Source organism: Canis lupus (genome assembly GCF_048164855.1).
Source record: "Canis lupus baileyi chromosome 15 unlocalized genomic scaffold, mCanLup2.hap1 SUPER_15_unloc_1, whole genome shotgun sequence".
In the NCBI taxonomy this organism is placed as follows: domain Eukaryota; kingdom Metazoa; phylum Chordata; class Mammalia; order Carnivora; family Canidae; genus Canis; species Canis lupus.
The window spans coordinates 144,095-165,796 of record NW_027326420.1 but is presented as its reverse complement, the minus strand read 5'-3'; the positions used below and the strand labels follow the sequence as shown (position 1 = coordinate 165,796).

Genomic DNA, 21,702 nt, shown 5'->3' with positions numbered 1-21,702 from the left:
TTTCAAAACAATGTGTTAGAAAAAATAATGCATGCAAATGTGTTTAAAACATTAAAAAAAATACAAAACAAAAAAACCCACACTGGGATCCCTGTGAGGAGCCTGCTTCTCCCTCTACCTATGTCTCTGCCTCTCTGTGTGTCTCTCATGAATAAATAAAATCTTTAAAAAAATAAAATATAAAACATTTTTATTTTGTATTGTGATGGCCTTGGATAAATTGAACACTTTCTAAGGTATGTAACTAGAAACATGTAAACTATATATTTGTTAAAGTATTCTAATTACTTGGCTTTTTTCAAAATATACTTTTTAAAAAGTCTTTCATTCTTTTAGGTAATCTCTACACCCAATGTGGGACTTGAACTCACAACTCCAAGATCAAGAGTTGTAACATGCACTACCAACTGAGCCAGTCAGGCACCCCTATTGTTTTCTTTAAATCGGATTTAACTCCAAATGTTTTGCCATGTGTTTATTTTTCTTGGGTATTAAAGTACAGCCTGTGTTAACTTTTATTTTTATTCACTTTTGTTATATTCAATATGAAACTTGGATTTATGTTTTTAAATAATTCCTTTACATTTAAAATAGAAATTATTTTAAGAAAAAAAGAAATTATTTTAAGTTTAGTGAAAGTCATTTCTACTGTTTTTAAAAATGTGAATTTGCTCTAGCATGATTGATTAACATAGGGAATAATTTGCCACAAAATTTTTCACTTGCTTATATGCAATTTTGTCCGTGAGAAAATTGAGGTCAGTTCTACCTAGGGACAATTTTACCTGAGGGGCCATTCGGCAATATCTAGGGACATTTTTGTCATGATTGGGTGGGGACTGCTACTTGCATCTAATGGGGAGAAGCCAAGGATGCCAATAAACATCCTACAATGCACAAGATAAGCCCCCCACAACACAAAATTATCCAGTACAGAATGCCAGTAGTGGCAAGGGTAACAAACTGTGCTAGCTGAACAAAGAGAGCCGAGTGGGAATATACATATGCATACTCTTGAAGAATCTCCGAGCTACCTCAGAGTACCTTGTTTTATAAACCCTACCTATCCACACCTGGTGTTACAACTTTCCAACTGATTTCAGATAATGGTCCTTCCACTTCACAATAATTCACAAGCACTACTCCTTGTACCCAATTCCATTAGCAAATTTCAGGTAGTTTTCAAGATAGTTTATTTTTTAATAATTTAACATGCATAAAACTGTGCTTTCATTAAGTTCTTTACTTCGTAACATGTCACTGACAGAAAAAAAAAAAAAAAGACAAAGAGATGGAGGCAAACCATAAGGCTCAACTCTAGGAGACAAACTGAAGGTAGCTGGAGCTTCTGCCTTCGGCTCAGGTGGTGATCCCATGGTCCTGGGATTGAGTCTTGCACCAGATTCACCGCGGGGAGCCTGCTTCTCCCTCTGCTTATGTCTCTGCCTCTCTCTCTGTCTCTTATGAATAAATAAATAAAATCTTAAAAAAAAAAGAAAGAAACTCAAGTCCATTTTAGTCCCTCATCAACACTGTTCTTTTTTTTTTTTTTTTTTTAGATTTTATTTATTTATTCAGGATAGACTTAGTGAGAGAGAGGCAAAGACACCAGCAGTGGGAGAAGCAGGCTCCATGCTGGGAGCCCAACGCAGAACTCGATCCCGGGACTCCAGGACCGCGCCCTGGGCCAAAGGCAGGCGCTAAACTGCTGAACCACCCAGGGATCCCGCAACAGTTTTTATACTCAGTCCTATTTTTTCTTCCAAGAAGCAAACATTATGATGCATGTAACTTTTCAGTGTGTGTTTTTAATTTTTACATACACCTAAGTAACTATAAATAAGTATTGCTTTGTCTTTTATGCACAAATCCTTTATTATACTGCAGCTTGCATTTTTCACTCAACATTTGAGATCTGTCCATGTTGATATACAGAGAATTTAATTTTGTGTCATGTTCCATTGGCTGAATATGTCACAATTTTTAATCCATTCTTTTACCGATTGACCATTTGTTTTCAGATCTCTTAACTGCATGTTCAGATCCTTTGCCTATGTTTTTTTTTTTTCTTTGCCTATGTTTTTAATGGGTCACTTGTCATTTCATTTCTGGGACTTACTTTATGTAATTTAAAAAAAAGATTTATTTGATGGGGGGAGAGAGGGAGCAAAAGTCTTAAGCAGACTCTGTGCTAAGCTCAGAGCCTGACTTGGGGCTTGATCTCATGACCCTGGGATTAAGACCTTAGCTGAAACTGAGCTGGATGCCAAACCAACTGAACCACCCAGGTTCCCCCTTTATGTAATTTGATACTGATTAACTGTTGAGCAAACTAGGTTACAAATACTTTCTCCTTGTGTATAGCCGTTTTTTATGCTTATATTGTATATAAATTTTTGGTTTCAATGCAAAGGTATCAATCTTTCCTTAGGTCGTTTTGCTTTCTGTTTTAAAAAATTTTTCTTTATCTAGGTTACAAAGATATTCTACAATTTTCTTCCAATAGGCTTAAGTTTTGCTTTTCATGTTTAGATTTTAAATTTATCTAGAATATAATTTTTTATGGTATACAGTGATAATCTACTTTAATGCTTTTTTCCAACTGGAAAAGTCAGTTGTCCCAACATTGGCTTTGAAGTTCTCTGTATTACTTTCTGAAAGCTTCTGTAACAAAGTACCCCAACTGGGTGGTTTAAAATAATAAAATACATTCTCTTATAGTTCTAGTGGCTAGAAGTCTGTCATCAAGGTGTCAGCAGGGCCATGCTGTCTCTGAGCCTCTAGGGGAGAATCTGTTCCAAGGCTTTCCCTTAGCTTCTGGTAGTGGCTGGCCACATCCTTGGCATTTCTTGACTCAAAGGTGCATAATTCCAATCTTTGTCTCTACTGTAACAGGCTATTCTCACTTTGCATGTCTGAGTCTCTGTATCCCTGCTTATAAAGATACCAGTCACACTGGATTAATAACCAACCCTATTCTGATATCGTCTCATTTTAACCAATTAAATCTGCAACAAACTTACTTCTGATAAGGTCACAATCTGAAGTTCCAGAAAGAACGGATTTTGGGGAGACACTATTCAACCCAGTATAGTCTGCATCTGGATTCTCTTTGGGTTTCCACTGCTCTGTGTGTCTACTCCTGCACAAAACAGCACTGTAATAATTCTATGGGCTTATAGTAAGTTTTATTACCTGGTAGGGCAATTCGCCTTTCGTTGTTCTTTTTTTCAGAATCATACTTTTGACCTTTATTTTTCCAGATGAAATTCAGAACGTTTGTCTAAATTCACAAAAATCTGCCATTTTAATAAAACTGCAGTAGACTTACATATTAACTTGGAAGAAAAGCATCATTTTTACTGTATTCAGTCTTTCCATCTGTAGGCCTGGTTATTTCCCATTTATTTATAATTTCTCCACAAAGGTGTTGCGTATCCTTTGAATATTTAATCCTAGATATTGTTTTCTTAGTGGAGACTGTTAACGCTATTTGGAAATAAATAACTTTAGGAATTCGTTTAGCAGTCAGGAAAAATGGTCAATAGACAAGTGTCTAATTAAACAAACAAACAAACCCGTAATGGCCATCCCTGTAAACCTCGAGTGCAACAGACATTAAATAATCAAGTATGTGCACTCTGCCTAGGTTTCTACATCCTATTCTACTCCCTCCAAGCCGTCCTCCTTCCTCCTTACACTCAGCACAAAGTTAGCGGCTGAATTATCTGATTCGAGCCGCGGACGGGCAATCACCTCAACCCTCAAAATCTTAAATCTTTCAAAACATTTGCTGTGAATTCAGTAACTGCGATGTCAAAGTGGCAGAGCTGACACGCACCGCGGGCTCTGGACAGATCCCTCCCCCGTCCCCCGTCCCCCGTCCCCCGTCCGCCCCCGGCCGAGACGCGACCCGCAGCTCAGGGGGCGGGCGGGCGGGCGCGCGGCCGCCGCCGAGCCCCGGACGCGGGGGCCCCCAGCTCCTGACACGCGGAGCCTCGCGCCGCACCCAGACTCCGCTGCCCCGCCCCCCGCTGCCGCCCCGCGAGGACCCCATGGGTGCCCGCCAAGCCGGAGCCCCAAGACCCGCCCCGACCCCGGCGTCCGCGCGGGTAGCCTTTCTTACCGGAGCCGGCTCGGCCATGGCCCTCCGCGCCCCCGCCCGGCCCCCGCCCCGAGTCGCCCAACCGACACCCCCGGCGGCCCGCGACACCTCCCCACGGCGCGCGGCCTCTCGCCCCGCCCAGCCCCGCAGGCCCGCCCCCGCGCGGGGCACGCCGGGACTTGAGCGCGGCCCCGCCCCACAGCGCCCCCAGCGCCCCGGAGGAGCCCTTGGTTGTCGCCGCAGCCGCCTAGGCTCGGCTTCCTGCAGCAGCAGCGAGGTGGGTGGTGGGTCCTGGCGCCCTGCGGGAGTTTCCAAACCAGAGACCCAGACCCAGAAGCGCTAAAAGGCTCTGGAGAGAGGGAGAGCGACAGGTGGACGTGCAGAGGGAGCTGCAAGTGGGGAAGAGACTTGCTCTTCCCTGAGCCCGGGACGGAAAGGGAATGCGGGGATTGATTGGATTCCTACCCTAAGGGGACCCCAGGCCAAGGTAGGATGGTCTGTGAGGCCATCCCGGGGACAAGGCGAGGGAGGGGAGCCGGCCGCGGGGGTCAAGGAGCAGCTCCCCGCAATGCGGAATGGGGAGTCGGTCCTGCCGGGCACGCTGAATGTGTGCAGTGTGTCTCAGAATCCTTCCGCCAGGGGCCCGGGAGGTTGGGAATTCATTCTCAGGGAGTCAGACACCTGGCATCGCTGACCCCATGGACTTACGGTATCTAAAATCAGAGAAATTGTCTTATAATCTATATGTGAAATGGACCTTAAATTTACCCGTCTTTCACTCTTAAGCACCCTGCGTGGTTGAAGTGCTGAGATATATGTAATTGCTACCCCACCTTACAGGTTTTCTTTAATAAATTTTTTAAAAATGTATGAAATTTAACAATGAAGCAAATTTGAAAATAAATAAAAGTTGTTTATAATTCTGATACTTTCATGGAAATGCTCTATTTCCTCATATAAATCTCCAGTCCCTGTCCACAGACATGTACTTTTTATATGGTTCTGAGACACACATACTTTTTGTTTTTCACTTACCACATCAAAGTGTTCCGTGTTTCTCATTATTTTACAACTATATTCTTAAATGGATATAATTCAAGGTAACATTAATCTGCTAGCGTTGCCCTAACAAAGCACCACAGACTGGGCAGGTTAAAGACAGAAATTAACTTTCTTAAGTTCTGGAGGCCAGAAGTCTGAGATCAGGATGTCAGCAGAGTTGCTTTCCTAGGACTCTCCTTGGTTTGCAGATGGGCACCTTCTTCCTGAGTCCTCCCAAAGTTGTTCCTCTCTCTAGGTGTTCAGTGCCCTACTAATCTTTCCACATTGGACTAGGGCCCACCCATAATGAACTCATTTTACCTCAATTGCCTCTCTAAAGGCCCTGTGTCCAAATACAGTCCTGTCCTGACTCCAACATGAGTTTTGGGAGAACATAGCCCATAGGAGGTAAGGTAGTATGAAATTATTAGGGGCAGTTTAAGAAGAAATGTGGCCATAAATAATGCTGCTTGAATACTTTCATATACATAGTCTTAAAATATCAAAAGTACAAAGTGCAAAGGAAAGACCAATACATTAAATTAGATTAACATTTAAAACCTTTTAACATCAAAAAAACACAATAGCATAGCTAAAATCAGGTCAAACTGGGAAAAGATATTTGCAACAAGGAAAAGCATCCAGAGAATATAAATTAACTTCTAAATATCAAAAGACTACCCAGAGGAAAATGTGAAAAATACTGAACACTGAATTCACAAGTAGGGGGGAAATAAATAGGCAATAAATACACAAAAATGTTCTATCTTGTTAGGGAAATGCAGCATCTACTTAGGAAGATGTGCATATCCTATCACCCAGCAAGTCTTACCTTGGTGCTATTTTTGCATTATTTACATAGGAGCCATATTTAGGAAACTCTACAGCAACACTGTTTTAAGGGCAAAAACAGGTGAGCAATGTAAATGTCTATCACCCAGAGGATGGGTATCTTGTGGGGGTTTTTCCCCATACACTGCAAACTAGTAGCAAAAGTAATGAACTATAGCTAAAAACAGCATACACGAATAGCATTAATGTTGAATAAAAACGCATGTTGCAGATTACATACAGTATGGTACCTCTTACAGAAACTTTAGAACATATAAAATAGCACTAGATATTTAGAAGTAATATATAGGAAAAGCATACTGACGTACAGAAACAAATACTCAATGGAATAGTAAGTAATCTGTGGGAGCTGGGATGGGGAAGCAGTGAGGAGGAGAAGATCAAAACCAAGGCTATACAGGTGCTCTGCCAGTACAGATGACCCCCAATTTGTGATGGTACCACTTAGGATTTCTCAACTTTACGGTGGTGTGAAAGCACTATACATTCAGTAGAAACTATTCTTTGATCTTTTCCTGGGCTGGTGATATGCTGGAGGATCCTCTCTCTTGATGCTGGAGAGCTACAGTTCCCAATCAGCCCTGCATTCATAAGGGGCAAAACCCAATACTCTTACAACCATTGGTAGCCACACCGCCATTGTTTGTCACTTTCCATACAATATTCAATACATTACATGAGATAGTCAACACTTTATTATAAACTAGACTTGTGTTTGGTGGTTTTCCCAATTGTAGGTTAATGAAGTGCCTTGAGTACATTCAAGGTTGGCTGGGTTAAGCTATGATGCTCAGTAGGTTTAGGTGTTTCAAACAATATTTTCAACTTACGATAGGTTTACTGGGATGTAACCCCAATCTAAGTTACAGATCTGTACTGCTAATGACATTACTGAGCCAAGGGCTCACAGGTGAACATTCTTTACACTTTCTGAGTATCTTTAACATTGCAAGATACATTTAAATAAATTAAGTCATCATTGAGTTTTGCTATCTCATGGGGAAAGACACAGGCTGTAAAAAAACAATGTCAAAACAGTAATTTTTAAAAATTTATTCCAGAGAGAGAGAAGCACAGAGACACAGGCAGAGGGAGAAGCAGGCTCCATGCAGGGAGCCTGAGATGGGACTTGATCCTGGGTCTCCAGGATCACAACCTGGGCCGAAAGCGGCACTAAACTGTTGAGCCACCCAGGCTGCCCTTATAATACTATTAACAGAGGAAAGTATGAAGCACTACAAGAGCACCAGGGAAGTTATCAGTTAGCTATCCCCAGAGGAAAAGTTCACTGAAAACTGCCTTTGGGGGGCACCTGGGTGGCTCAACGTTTGAGCACCTGCCTTTGACTCAGGTCGTGATCCTAGGGTCTTGGGATTGAGTCCTGCATCAGGCTCCTTCTCAGCCTGCTTCTCCCTCTGCCTATGTCTCTGCCTCTCTCTGTGTGTCTCTCATGAATAAATAAATAAATGTTTGAAAAAAATCGGGAACTTCTAAAAAATTTTTTTTAATTTTTATTTATTTATGATAGTCACACAGAGAGAGAGAGAGAGAGGCAGAGACACAGGCAGAGGGAGAAGCAGGCTCCATGCACCGGGAGCCCAACGTGGGATTCGATCCCGGGTCTCCAGGATCATGCCCTGGGCCAAAGGCAGGCACCAAACCGCTGCGCCACCCAGGGATCCCTAAAAAAAATTTTTTTTTAAGATTTTATTTATTTACTCATGAGAGTTACAGAGGGGCAAAGACATAGGCAGAGGGAGAAGCAGGCTCCCTGCAAGGAGCCCAATGTGGGACTCGATCCGGAATCCCGGAATCGTGCCCTGGGCCAATGAAAGACGCCCAACCACTGAGCCACCCAGGCGTCCCACTGAAAATATTTTTTGAGAATTACATTAGAATTGCATTTTAGGAGAAGCACTCTGTTACAAGAATGATAAATGCACTGCAGGAAAAAACTGTTAATAAGAACACTGTAAATTTTTTTTAAGTTGGCTCAAGTTAGTGGTGATAGCAGAGATGAAGAAGGGCATTTGTTTGGGAGGATTTTGGGAGACAAGTTGGGTACAAGAAAACCGAGATCATTATCAGATTTACAGCTTTGGAGATTAGTTAGTATAACTTTAGAGGTGGGAAATACAAGAGAGTGTAAGGAAGAGGTACAGAGTGAGGAGTCTTATTCTTAGCATTTTGTGTTTGAGATGCCTGTGGAAGCCGGAAATATTCAGGGGAAAGTTGACTATGGATATGGATTTGTAGATTTGAAGTTATCAGCACCTAAGAGATAACAGGTGAGGGTAGCAAGAGAGAGATGGGCAGACACATACAGCTAGCTGTTGGTTTTGGCAGTGGGGGGTGGTGCTTCTTCCCCATTCTAGGTATTTTTTTCCATTTGGGAAAGCACAGCACAGCACTCCCAATCTCTGTGCTTCCTCATTCACTTTGCTCAAGTCTAGTGTAGATCACCAGGTTCTCCAATATTCAATTAAGACTAAATGAGGTCATAGGATCAGTGTCCTAATAAGAGGAAGAAACACCAGAGATCACCCACCCCCACTTTGTACCCAGGGGAAAGGTCATATGAGGACCAGGGAAGCCAGTTCTCATCAGACACCAACCCTGCTGGCACCTTGGTCTTAGACTTGTAGCCTTTAGAACTGTAAGAAAATAAGTTTCTGTAGCTTAAGCTCCACAGTCTGTAGCATTTTGTTAGGGCAGCCTGAGCTAATACACCCATAATGTAAGAAACTTTTATCACAGGAAGCTTTATTACAAGATGGAGAAGAGAAAAGTTTAAAAGAAAAGCTCTAACTCCAATTTCACAGGATGACCAGAATGCTTTCAGTTTTCCTTCTTCCAGTTTCTCTGCTCACTAGATGAAATGTTCTAAAACTTTCCAAACAATTTCACTTGAAAAGTTCGTCACTCAGTACACCTGGGGAGGGTCCCCAGGGCCTGCATTTTCAACATGTATCCCAGGCAAAGGCACGGAGTTGTCCTGAGGTACGCTGGTGAAGAGAGAGGCCAGCCAAGGTTGACATGCAGCCCACAGGTACCCCTGGCACAGGTTAGGGAAAGTTTTTCTTGCACAAAAGCACCACTGACTCACCAAGAGGCTTGTTCCCACAGGAACATACCAACTGGACATGGCACCTTTCCTATCTGTATAAACACTGATTAGTAGGGCAGCCTTGGTTCCAGCTGATTCAGGTCATCCGTGACTACCATGTACAACAAAAATGGAAAACTTATATAGGCCCCAAAATTCCCTAAGGAAGCAAATCTACACATTTTTGTAGGAATGATGTTAAAAGATCGACAGCCCAAGAGACAGGGGAAGGTTTGCTAGAACAGGCTAGAAAAATCACCTTACAATGACAGATTAAGCCACAGAACAAAAAAATGGGAGTGATGCCGTAGCCCAGCAATAGTTTTTCCTTTGGATTTTACCTAAGAGACTCCAACATTAAGGCAAGTATGTTTCTTGGAGAACTGACATACACTATTGAAAATGCAGGGGGGTTACAAATCATTGCTTGTTACTCACCATGGTGGATTTTTAGGTGATTTAAATTAACTCAGAGGGAAATGACAGTTATTGCATCATTGTTAACAAAAGAGATGGGAGACAACGTTTATTTTTGGCAACAGAGAGAAATTCTCCTGAGACACAGATGTTCTCTCAGCATGTGAGAGAAAACGAAAATTCGCTCTGAGAGAAAACTGATAATGTAAACAAAATTTAAATACGGAGGCCTGGTAACAGGAAGCAGAAGGAAAATGTTCCTTCCGTGATGGGCAGCTCTTGCCTGTGGGAATCACAGAGGGTAGATGCCTCTTCCTTAGTGTCTGGATTATTTGGAACCTTTGTGCACCCTGCCTGCTTGTGCATCTGGCCGGCGTATCCGAAGCCGGAGTTTTGTGAATTCTTCATCCAGCTTACGCCATGGATCCAAAAGAAGGGCTAGCTCCACCTAAAAGCTGTCGCTGCTTCCTTTCCTCACAGAAAGGTTTGACCTAGACCCCGAAGGGTTTTCTCTGGCATGCGCCGCAATGTGAGTGTGGAGTGCCCCCATGTATGTAAAGCTCCTTCCACACTCATCACAAGAGAAAGGCCTCTCCCCTCTGTGACGGTGCAGGTGGGTCTTCAGGCTTCTCTTCTGGAGGAACCCCTTGCCACATTCGGAGCACCTGAAGGGCTTCTCTCCACTGTGCGTGTGCAGATGGACCTTCAAACTCCCCCTTATGCAGTAGCTCTTGTCGCACTCCGGACACTGGAAGGGCTTCTCACCACTATGGACACGAATGTGTTCCATGAGCCTGTACTGCTGAGTGAAACTTTTACCACATTTGACACAGGAGAATGGCTTTTTGTCGCTGTGCTGGAGCAGGTGGCTCTTCAAATTCCCTTTGAGACGGAAACTTTTATTGCATTCAGGACACTGGAAGGGTTTCTCCCCACTGTGGATTCTCTCATGTTCCGTGAGCTGAGACTGCTGAGTGTAGGTCTTACCGCACTCACTGCAGGCAAAGGGCCTCTCACCACTGTGTGTCCGCTGGTGGAACTTCATGGAGGCCTTCCAGAAGAAGCTCTTGTCACATTCGGGACACTGGAAAGGCTCCTCCCCGCTGTGAAGTCTCCTGTGCTCGGTGAGGTGCGAGTGTCGGCTGAAGCTCCGGCTGCACTCGGAACAGGAGAACGGCTTCTCTTTGGTGTGGACCTTGAGGTGCTCTGTGAGCCTCGACTGCCGGGGAAAGGTCTTCGTGCACTCGCCACACGAGAATTCCTTCTGCCTGCTATGGACTCGGCCGTGACGGGCGAGCTTCGAGGGCCGGGTGAACCTCTTGCCACACTCGGCACAGGAGAAGGGCTTCTCCTCACTATGTAAACGCTGGTGGGCCTTCATGGCGTTCTTCCAAGAGAAGCTCCTGTCACACTGCGGACACTGGAAGGGCTTCTTCCCGCTGTGCTGAAAGAGATGGGCTTTTAGGCTTCTCTTTAGGCGGAAACTTTTCTTACACTCAGGGCACTGGAAGGGCTTCTCTCCCGTATGAACTCTGATATGTTCAGTGAGTTTTGTCTTGTGTGTGAATTTCCTCCCACACTGGTCACAAGAAAACGGCTTTTCTCCACTGTGTATCCTCTGGTGGGCCTTCACGGCAGCCTTCTGAGAGAAGCTTCTGCCACATTCTGGACAATGGAAGGGCTTCTTCCCACTGTGCTGGCAAAGGTGGGCCTTCAAACTGCTCTGCAGGCGGAAGCTTCTGTTGCACTCTGGACACTGGAAAGGCTTCTCCCCGGTGTGCACCCTGAGGTGCTTAGTGAGCCTGCACTGCTCGATGAAATCCTTGCCACACTGCTCGCAGGAAAATAGTTTCTCCCTTTTGTGCAAACACATATGCTTCCTCAGAGTGGCTTTACACTGGAAGGTCTTGTCACATTCAGGGCATGGCAAGGGCCGCTGCCCCATGTGAACAAGCCGGTGGTGAGTGATCAGGCTGCATTTGAGATAGTAGCTCTTCTCGCACTTACCACACTGGAAACGCTTCTTCTTACACAGGATCATCCGGTTCCACCTGAGTTCAGAGTTTCCTCTGGATTTGTTTTTGTACTTTAAGTATTTACAGGGTGGGCTCTTGGAGTGGTTTCTTGTGTGCTTGACCAAGTCGCTCTTTAGCTTAAAGACCTTTCTACAGACAAAGCAGGAATAAAATCTTGGTCCTGGGGGAATTTCCAAGTGACCGGGGGTACCTATCACCTTATGCCATGGATTGTTCTTATCCTGATTAGATGCTCTGAGGTCGAAGTTTTTATGTATAATCCCCATTTCTTGACGACTTGGATGCTGTAAGGTGGCTCTTTGATCTGGTAAGATCTTTCCTTCCTCCCCTGGTAAGGTAGCACACGAACCCTGCTTTAGGAGACCATCTAAATGGCCTTCTTCCTCTTTTGCCCCAAGAGTTCCTTGGTCACCTGGAGAGAAAAAAAGAAGACCCACCCTTACCAGTAATGTGTCTGTGCAATGATGGGGTCAAGAATTGTCTTTATATCTTCAATAGCACCAAAAAAAGAATCTCATTGATTTCGATGACTTTTGTGCATCTGCCTAACACAGGTAAATTATATTTAAGTTTAACTTTGATATGCAAATCTGCCCATTATGTTGTGAAAAAATGGCTTAGTGTGGGGGAAAAAATTGCAGGCTAATTTATCTTGTAAACTTATGGATGACCCTCAGAGGGTAAGCAGAAGTTGAAAGAAAATAAAAATGAATTAGTCTGGCCAGACCCAGTGGCTCAGTGGTTTAGTGCCGCCTCCGGCTGGGGGTGTGATCCTAGAGACCCAGGATCGAGTCCCATGTCAGGTTCCCCGCAGGGATCCTGCTTCCCCCCCCCTGCCCGTGTCTCTGCCTCTCTCTCTCTCTCTCTCTCTGTGTCTCATGAATAAATTTTTTTTAAAAAATGAATTAGTCTGGGAATATGAACATTCTATTCTATTTCCTTAAATCTGTGACATAAATTGCACCATATTTAAGTATGAAGGCTTTGGATCAGGGATCCTTGGGTGGCTCAGCGGTTTAGTGCCTGCCATCAGCTCAGGGCATGATCCTGGGGTCCCAGAATCAGGTCCCACATCAGGCTCCCTGCAGGGAACCTGCTTCTCCCCCTGCCTGTGTCTCTGCCTCTCTCTCTGAGTATCTCTCATAAATAATGAATAAAATCTTTTTTTTATTTTTATTGGAGTTCAATTTGCCAACATATAGCATAACATCCAGTGCTCATCCCATCAAGTGCCCCCCTCAGTGCCCGTCACACAGTCACCCCAACCCCACACCCACCTCCCTTCCACTACCCCTTGTTAGTTCCCAGAGTTAGGAGTCTTTCATGTTCTGTCACATAAATGAATAAAATCTTTTAAAAAAGAAGGCTTTGCTAGGGGTTTACCCCAAAGATACAGATGCAGTGAAACGCCGAGACACCTGCACCCCAATGTTTATAGCAGCAATGTCCACAATAGCCAAACTGGGGAAGGAGCCTCGGTGTCCATCGAAAGATGAATGGATAAAGATGTGGTTTATATATACAATGGAATATTACTCAGCCATTAGAAACGACAAATACCCACCATTTGCTTCGACGTGGAGGGACCTGAAGGGTATTATGCTGAGTGAAATAAGTCAATCGGAAAAGGACAAACATTATATGGTCTCATTCATTTGGGGAATATAAAAATTAGTGAAAGGGAATAAAGGGAAAGGAGAGAAAATGAGTGAAAATATCAGTGAGGGTGACAAAACACGAGAGACTCCTAACTCTGGGAAATGAACAAGGGGTAGTGGAAGGGGAGGTGGGCGGGGGGTTGGGGTGACTGGGTGATGGGCACTGAGAGGGGCACTTGGCGGGATGAGCACTGGGTGTTATGCTATATGTTGGCAAATTGAACTCCAATAAAAAAAATTAAAAAAAAAAAAAAAGGCAGCTTTGGATCATATCCTTGCCCCTTCTACCACAGATTTCAGGAAAAGGTTTCTGGAAGCAATGCTAATAGAAAGTATCTTTCTTATGAATGTCAAATGGCAATTTACTAAATTCACAAAGAATACTATGAAGATAATTCCCTTTCCCAAGAAACTGCATTTTAAGAAAGGCATTAATATAAGTATAGTCACTGTTGTTCCCAAAGTAAAACCATGATGACAGGAAACTGAGTTAACTCCTTATTCTCACCCACAAAAACTGGAGAGGACAATTCCAGAAGCTTGCCTTAGCCTCTGTATTTCAGAACTGCTTTTTCTCCCACCTGTTGAACTGGGCCTAAGGGCCCTCCTTTTTAAGTCTCTTAACACAGGAAGAAACATCACCTGTCAGGAAGGGTAGGCCTTCCTCCAGAGGAGGAATCTGATTAGGCTCTGAGGTCATGTTTTGTTTTTTTTTTTTGTTTTTGTTTTTTTTTAAAGATTTTATTTATTCATTCATGTAAGGCATAGAGAGAGGCAGAGACAAAGAGGGAGAAGCAGACTCCCCACAGGGAACCTGATGCAAGACTCAATCCCAGGACCCCAGGATCGCACCCTGAGCCAAAGGCAGGCACCCAACTGCTGAGCCATCCAGGTGTCCCTGCTCTGAGGTCATCTTAACAACAACATAGATTTACGTTTCCAACCAAGTGATATCATTTAGTAAGTTCGTGTTTGATGGCTGATGTCTCAAATTATACTTACCTATCTCTTTGAATCCTATTTCTTATCACTTACTAATTATTCCAGGCAGAAGAACAGTTGTGATTATTAGGAAAGTACCACCAGGCACACAAGGCTAGTCACTAAAGTTGTTCATTCTTTGGTACTCAGAAACCTCTCTAGGTCCTCCCTTTCTATGAGATGAAGTCACATATCCACGTTGGCATTCCTAGCCTCAGATAATCTGCCATTAATTTGTTTCCTCTTCTCCATCTCCCATACTATCTCAAGAATAACATTCAGCTATACATTTTCTAAATACAATGGGCCTGTTCCCACCTCTGAGCCTCAATTCATGTACAACCCATGATGATCTTCTCTAACCAAATCTGCCTATTCTTTGCTATTTCAATCCTAATTCCTTAGGAGCACCTGGGAGGCTCAGTCCTTTGGGCATCTGCCTCTGGGCTCAGGTCATGATCTCAGGGTCCTGGCATTGAGCTCTGCATTGGGCTCCCTGCTCAGTGGGGAGCCGGTTTCTCCCTCTCCTGCCCTGCTCGTGCTCTCTGTCTCCATCAAATAAATAAATAAATAAATAAATAAATAAATAAATAAATAAATAAATAAATAAATTTTTTTTTTTTTTTAAATAAATAAACAAGGGATCCCTGGGTGGCACAGCGGTTTGGCGCCTGCCTTTGGCCTAGGGCGCGATCCTGGAGACCCAGGATCGATTCCCACGTCGGGCTCCCGGTGCATGGAGCCTGCTTCTCTCTGCCTGTGTCTCTGCCTCTCTTTCTCTCTCTGTGACTATCATAAATAAATAAAAAAATTAAAAAATAATAATAATAAATAAATAAATAAATAAATAAATAAACAAACAAATCTTAATTCCTTAAAAGTCCTCCTGGGAAACTACTATTTCTACTCCACTCATTCTCCTCTAAATATCTATAGATATTTATATCTATACTACTACCACTGCCACTTATTATTTTATTAAATTACATACAGTCCTGTTTTATAGATGACTAGCCCCAGAGTTCAATATAATCGACTAACTTAACTGCCGTGTCAAGTCAGTAAGACAATAAACTCCTACAGGAAAATATATATACATCTAGATATATAGATATCTCCATCCACCCCCTAGCCTAAGTAATAACTAACCGTCCTATGAACATAGGACTCAAATATTCGTTAGATGAATGAAATAAGAGGCGGTGGTAATGAAATGAAGTCCTTGGGAATTCTTTTATTCTTTTGATGGACCTAGCCATACATCCCGAGTCCAAATCCCCTCCTCTTCAGGAGAATCCTTTAACTTCCAGGAACTTAGAAGATCTCCATTTAATAAAACAAAAACATTAGCATAATCTGAAAAATGACACTTTCCCTAAGTATTAAAGCGTTTCCAATGTTTTTCTTATGATACAAGCAATTTAAAAAGAAATTATTTAAAAAAATTAATAAAATAAAAAGGAATTCTTCAAAAAGAATTAAAAGAAACGAACACCCACGTTCTAAAAATCTGTACGATAAAAAATAATCATTATAATACCAAATTGGACAGTTTTCCATTTCTCTCTTTTTTTTTTTTTAGTTTTCCATTTCTCTATACTCAAATGGACACAACACTGTGACAGAGAAGGCAGTTTGCTCCTCAGGACTTCACAAGTGGGTCCTTTACTTGCTCTTTTACAGGTAATTCTTTCCAGGGTTTTTTTTTTTTTTTTTTTTTTTTTTTTCATGAAACATACACAACATCCCTCTTTATAAAAATAATATTCTTTTTTTTAAATTAATACAGTCCTAAATTTGCTTCCCACTTGACTAAAAAAACCTAACATTCTCCATCAAAATAATGCTTCTTATTCACTATGTCCAGCTGACCATCCAGATTCAGGAAAATGAAATCAGTTATGACCCTAAATCCATCATACTCACCAAAATACAGCAACTTTCCAGTCCCCTGCAAGTCCCACTGCTCATCAGTAGAAGGGCTACATGCCATTCTTTTCTCTAAGGGTCCCTGGTCTCTGATTAACAGCATTCTCCCTTGTTCTATCCAGATGATGAGATCTGGCTTGGAAAAAACACGACCTACAAAGAGAGTCCACATAGATTCAGTTTGGGTTTACCTGAGTACTTCACTAAATGTGATTTTTCACAGTTAACCTTGATTCCTGAAGATAGGACATCAAAGTTAAGTTAAAAAAAATTGAGGGCAGGGCAGCTCGGGTGGCTCAGCAGTTTGGCGCCGCCTTCAGCCCAGGGTGTGATCCTGGAGACCCGGGATCGAGTCCCACATCGGGCTCCCTGCATGGAGCCTGCTTCTCCCTCTGCCTATCTCTGCCTCTCTCTCTCCCTGTGTCTCTCATGAATAAATAAATAAAATCTTAAAAAAAAAAAAAAGTCTTGTTGTGAAAGGAAAACTATCAGTAATAGATTATTTAAAAAAAAATTTTTTTTTGAGGGCAGCCCGGGTGGCTCAGCGGTTTAGCACCACCTTCAGCCCGGGGCGTGATCCTGGGGACCCGGGATTGAGTCCCCCATGGGGCTCCCTGCATGGGGCCTGCTTCTCCCTCGGCCTGTGTCTCTGTCTCTCTCTCTCTGTCTCTCATGAATAAATAAAATAAATTTTAAAAAATTGAAACCTGTGCAATTACATGAATGACCAGATATAGCCTAACCAAGACTGTTTGCTTAAATGTCCTCTGCAAGAGGCAGCCCAGGTTTAGCTTAAATGTTTGCTTAAATGTCCTCTGCAAGGGGCAGCTCAGGGTTTAGCACCGCCTTCAGCCCAGGGTGTGATCCTGGAGACCCGGGATCGAGTCCCACGTCAGGCTCCCTGTACGGAGCCTGCTCCTCCCTCTGCCTGTGTCTCTGCCTCTCTCTCTGTGTCTCTCATGAATAAATAAATAAAATCTTTTTTAAAAATGTCCTCTGCAATATTTTGCATAATTAAAGGAAACAGAGAAGGGGCACCTGGGTGGCTCAGTCAGTTAAGCATCTGCTAAGGGCAGCCCCGGTGGCTCAGTGGTTTAGCACTGCCTGCAGCCCAGGGCCTGATCCTGGAGACCTGGGATCAAGTCCTGCGTCGGGCTCTCTGCATGGAGCCTGCTTCTCCCTCTGCCTGTGTCTCTGCCTCTCTCTCTCTCTCTCTGTGTCTCTATGAATAAATAAATAAATAAATACATCTTTAAAAAAAAAGCATCTGCTAAGTATCACCAGCATCATGAGGTCATGATCTCAGGGTCATGAGATCAAGCCTGTGACCCCTTGTGTCAGGATCTGTACAGGGCATGGAGCCTGCTTAAGATTTCTCTTCTCTGGGATCCCTGGGTGGCGCAGCGGTTTGGCGCCTGCCTTTGGCCCAGGGCGCGATCCTGGAGACCCAGGATCGAATCCCACGTCGGGCTCCCAGTGCATGGAGCCTGCTTCTCCCTCTGCCTATGTCTCTGCCTCTCTCTCTCTCTCTCTCTCTGTGACTATCATAAATTAAAAAAAAAAAAAAGATTTCTCTTCTCTCCCTCTGTCCCTCTCAGTTATTGCTCTTAAGAAAAGTAATCTGGCAGGGACCTGAAGTGCTTGTTAAAAACGTAGATTCATGGACCTGAGGCTGGACCTGCTAAATCCTAATCTCTGGGGCTGATACCTGGATGTCCTATAAAAAAAAATCGTCTGTAAATAATGCCCTTTGGGTTTTACCATGTGAGAAAATCAGACTGGATTTTTCCAGTCTAGCTGTGGACACTAGCTGTGATAACGCCAAACTCAACAATGGATCAGCACATGGCTCTAGTTTCTGGTGTACCTTACTGGCCTCAGACTGCTTAGCTTGACCTCCAAATGCTGAGGTGTCCCAGTGCTCTATCCTATCTACATATTCTCCCTAGATGATGCTGTGTAGCCCTGAGGTTTAAAACACCAGATTTGTGGGCTGCCCAGGTAGCTCAGTTGGTTAAGCAGCTACTTTAAGCTCAGTCCATGATCCCAGGGTTTTGGGATCAAGCCCCACATCAGGATCCCTGCTCAGTGAGGAGTCGGCTTCTCCCTCTACTCACAGTTCACCCTGCCTGTGCTCTGTCAAATAAATAAATAAAATCTTAAAAAACAAAAACAGCAGATTTGTGAATCCAGTCCTGATCTTCACTTGGAATTCAGTCTCACATGCCTAATTATACATATTTCCATATAAATGTCTAATAAGCATCCCCAATCCTTTGTCATGTCAGTAAATAAAACCATTTCCTTCAACATACTCAAGTCAAAAATCTGGGAATTGATTCTTCTTTTACCTTGAGGCTCCACATCCAATCCACTAGCAAAATCTGGGATGTTACCTCCAGAAGACATCCAGATCTTGTTTATTTCTATTTTTATTACTAACTACCTGCTTCAGCTGCCATAAAGCCTCACCGGCACTGCTAAGGTTCTTGGCTGGTGTCTCTCCCTTCATTGCTGTGCACTACCATTCATTCTCCATATAGCAACCCAAGTAATTAATTGTTAAAACTAATTTTGACATATTACTCCTACGTAAATCCTCTCATCATCTTCCTTTTGTCTAGAATAAAATCCTAGAGGCCATTCCTCTTCTGGTACCACTGTCTCCTTCTCCTAGAGTTCTACACATGTGTTACAGTAGTCTTCCCATGGCTCCCACCACACACTGACACACTGAGCTCTTGTATTACAACCCTTGAACTTCTGCACAAGTCCTTCCTCTGCTTAGAATTCTCGTCCCCCTGATTTCATACAATTGACTCATCTTGTCCTTCATATCTCAGATGGGAGAAGTTATAAACCCCAAAGGAGGAAGACAATGCCACAGGCTATACTGAGATCACTCATTAAAGTGATAACAGTAGAAATGGCTTTAATGATACAAGAATGAATTAGAGCAAGTGGGATAAACAGCAAGGTATATCTCCTCAAATTTCTCTTCAAGTCAGCCCTGAGTATTTCTCTGGGATACCTAAATGTCCCATTCCACTGCTCCTTCTCCCTCTACCAGGGAACTTTCATCCCAGTTCTTATAAAAATAGAAAATTCATCTCATTTAGGCAACATAAGTAGGCATCAAAGTATCACTTAAAAAATAAAAGAGTACATTTAAAAAAAAAGACAATTAGATTATTTAGTAATTCAGGGCACCTTAAGTGGCTCAGTGGTTGAGAGTCTGCCTTTGGCTCAAGTCGTGACCTCAGGGTCCTGGTTTTTTTGGGGTTTTTTTTTTTTTAAAGATTTTATTTATTTATTCATGAGAAACAGAGAGAGAGAGAGGCAGAGACACAGGCAGAGGGAGAAGCAGGCTCCATGAAGGGAGCCCGACATGGGACTTGATCCAGGGTCTCCAGGATCAGACCCTGGGCTGAAGGCGGCACTAAACCGCTGAGCCACGGGGGCTGCCCAGGGTCCTGGGATTGAGTCCTGTATCAGGCACCCTGCAGGGAGCCTGCTTCCCGTCTGCCGGTGTCTCTGCCTCTCTCTCTCTCTCTGTCTCTCATGAATAAATAAATAAAATCTTTTTTTTTTTAATGTTATTTAGTAATTCTAACTGTGGGAGAAACAAGAGAAGGTTTGGGTGAAAGAGACTGCAGAGTTAGTAAAAGTGAGGAGTGCAGATACCACTACATAAAAAAGAACAAGTTAAATATTCCCAGACTGTAACAGGAAGGACATATTCTGAGTGTAAATTAGGCACAGAATCACGTTCAACCAGTCAATACGTAACACAGAGCAGAAAGCCTATTGGTATTAGGTTGGTTCCCCAAATGGTTCCTTTGAAGCCCATCTTACCCAGGGAATCAAGAGTCTCATAATTGTTCTTCATCACTTGCTGATACATTTCCTTCTGCCACTTCTCCAGGATCTCCCACTCTTGCTCAGAAAAATATAAGGCCACATCATCAAATGTCATCGTTACCTGGAGTCACAAACAGCACATACATATTTTTTCACTTTCAAGCTACTGTCTTTGAACATCTATATCCTTAAGAGTCAAAAAAAAAAAAACTATAAGTCTCGTTCTCTCTGGATGATGCCATGAAGGATGTAATTAAGGGGTCACAGAAGTCTACTAGACCCACATAGTGAATGAATGACGGGGAGACCTTTTTATTTTTATTTTTTTTTTTTTACGGGGAGACCTTTGAGCACATACACCATCTGGAGGGGGATCCTCTACTTAGCAGCAACCAATTATTGCTATGCGAGACTTTCAAAAAAAACTTATTTTGAAATAATTGTGGACTCATAGGAAGTTGCAAAGATGGTACAGTACAGAAAGCTTCCCTGTATCCTGAACCTATGGTGGGGGGCGGGGGGTGAGCAGCAGAAGGGAAGAAAATGCATTCCACTAGGAAGATTATTAGAAATGAAATTTCAGGGATCCCTGGGTGGCGCAGCGGTTTAGCGCCTGCCTTTGGCCCAGGGCGCGATCCTGGAGCCCTGGGATCGAATCCCACGTCGGGCTCCCGGTGCATGGAGCCTGCTTCTCCCTCTGCCTATGTCTCTGCCTCTCTCTCTCTCTTTCTGTGTGTCTATCATAAATAAATAAAAATTAAAAAAAAAAGAAATGAAATTTCAGTAAAGTAGAAGGAAAACTTGCATACGTAGGCAGATTATACTTCACTGAATTTAACAGTTTCCCGGATTAAGCTCAGGATACGCCTTTTAAACTCTAAAACCAGTGTTCAAATTTTCCATTAATAATCCCAACTGGTTTCAAGTTTTCTCTCACTTCCTGGAGGGAGCAATCTCCAGTTCCTCCCATTTCCAGTCTTCCTTCCCCTAACTTTTTTCATCGTTTATACAGACGAGCTCCTCCGAGGCTACATTCACCAGCAGAGCGCAGAAGAGAAATTAGGGTGTTCAAAGGCCCCGACACTGGGAGGGAACGGCCGGTGACCCGAGAGCCCGGGAGCCCGGGAGCCCGAGAGCCCGAGCAAGACCCTGGATTTCTCCAGGTGGCCCCTCTCAGCGGCTCAACCGCAGAATGAGTCGAGCACCTAAACCGCGCCTCCACCGGCCCGGGGCTCAGAGCCGTCCTGGATCACGGGCATCCCCGCGCTGCCTCGCTCCCCGATTCGGACCCCAGGCCAAACCGCGACACGGACGAATCGCGATAAGGCCCGCATCCTCCAGGGTCCCTCTTACCGGAACCGCCTCGGCCATGGCCCTTCGCGCCCCCGCTTGGCTCCCGCCCGGAGAAACCGAACCCCGATCCCCAGGGCGGCCGGCACCTCCCCTGGCGCACGCCCTCCCGCACCCCCCAGCCCCGCAGGCCCGCCCCGCGCGGGGCACCCTGGGACTCGACCGCGGCCCCGCCCCACAGCGCCCCCTGCGCCCCGGAGGAGCTGCTTGGGTCGCCGCAGCCGCCTAGGCTTGCCTTCCTGCGCCTGCAGCAACAGCGAGGTGGGTGGTGGGTCCTCGCGCTCTGCGGGAGTCTCCAAACCAGGAAGACCCAGACCCAGAAACGCTGAAAGGCGCTGGACACAGGGAGAGCGAGAGGATTAGTTC

At 44.0% G+C, this 21,702-nt stretch overlaps 2 protein-coding genes across 8 annotated transcripts in view; both read right to left on the bottom strand.

The window, feature by feature from the left end:
- Positions 1-16,255, bottom strand: part of ZNF786 (zinc finger protein 786) — a 36,186-nt gene extending 19,931 nt beyond the window's left edge. The window contains exons 1-3 of one of the 7 annotated variants that reach the window (XM_072818979.1): positions 4,127-4,189; positions 3,332-3,489; positions 1,304-1,482 (exon numbers count right to left, since the gene is read on the bottom strand). In XM_072818979.1, coding sequence (XP_072675080.1) covers positions 1,304-1,306 — 3 coding nt within the window. In that variant the 5' untranslated portion in view covers positions 1,307-1,482; positions 3,332-3,489; positions 4,127-4,189. Of the gene's footprint in view, positions 1-1,303; positions 1,483-3,023; positions 3,149-3,195; positions 3,836-4,126; positions 4,222-16,122 lie in introns of those variants that run through there. The other 6 variants (XM_072818978.1, XM_072818974.1, XM_072818977.1 and 3 more) reach the window with 6 other exon arrangements.
- Positions 6,676-21,357, bottom strand: ZNF425 (zinc finger protein 425). The gene is made up of 4 exons (XM_072818984.1): positions 21,340-21,357; positions 19,981-20,107; positions 16,123-16,278; positions 6,676-11,969 (listed from the first exon to the last, which is right to left on the bottom strand). Exons 1-4 carry the CDS (start codon positions 21,355-21,357, stop codon positions 9,970-9,972), a joined length of 2,301 nt encoding a protein of 766 aa, XP_072675085.1. The 3' UTR covers positions 6,676-9,969.
- Between the last annotated feature and the right edge of the window lie 345 nt (positions 21,358-21,702).

Bases quoted from the DNA above. Each gene is read 5' to 3' on its own strand.
- ZNF425 (XM_072818984.1), bottom strand. The intron at 16,279-19,980 runs GTAAGATGGGCT...CTCTCTTTGTAG, and splicing joins TGAGACTCTTGATTCCCTGG to GTCGTGTTTTTTCCAAGCCA. The intron at 11,970-16,122 runs GTGAGTATGATG...TTTTCTCTCCAG, and splicing joins TGGAAAGTTGCTGTATTTTG to GTGACCAAGGAACTCTTGGG.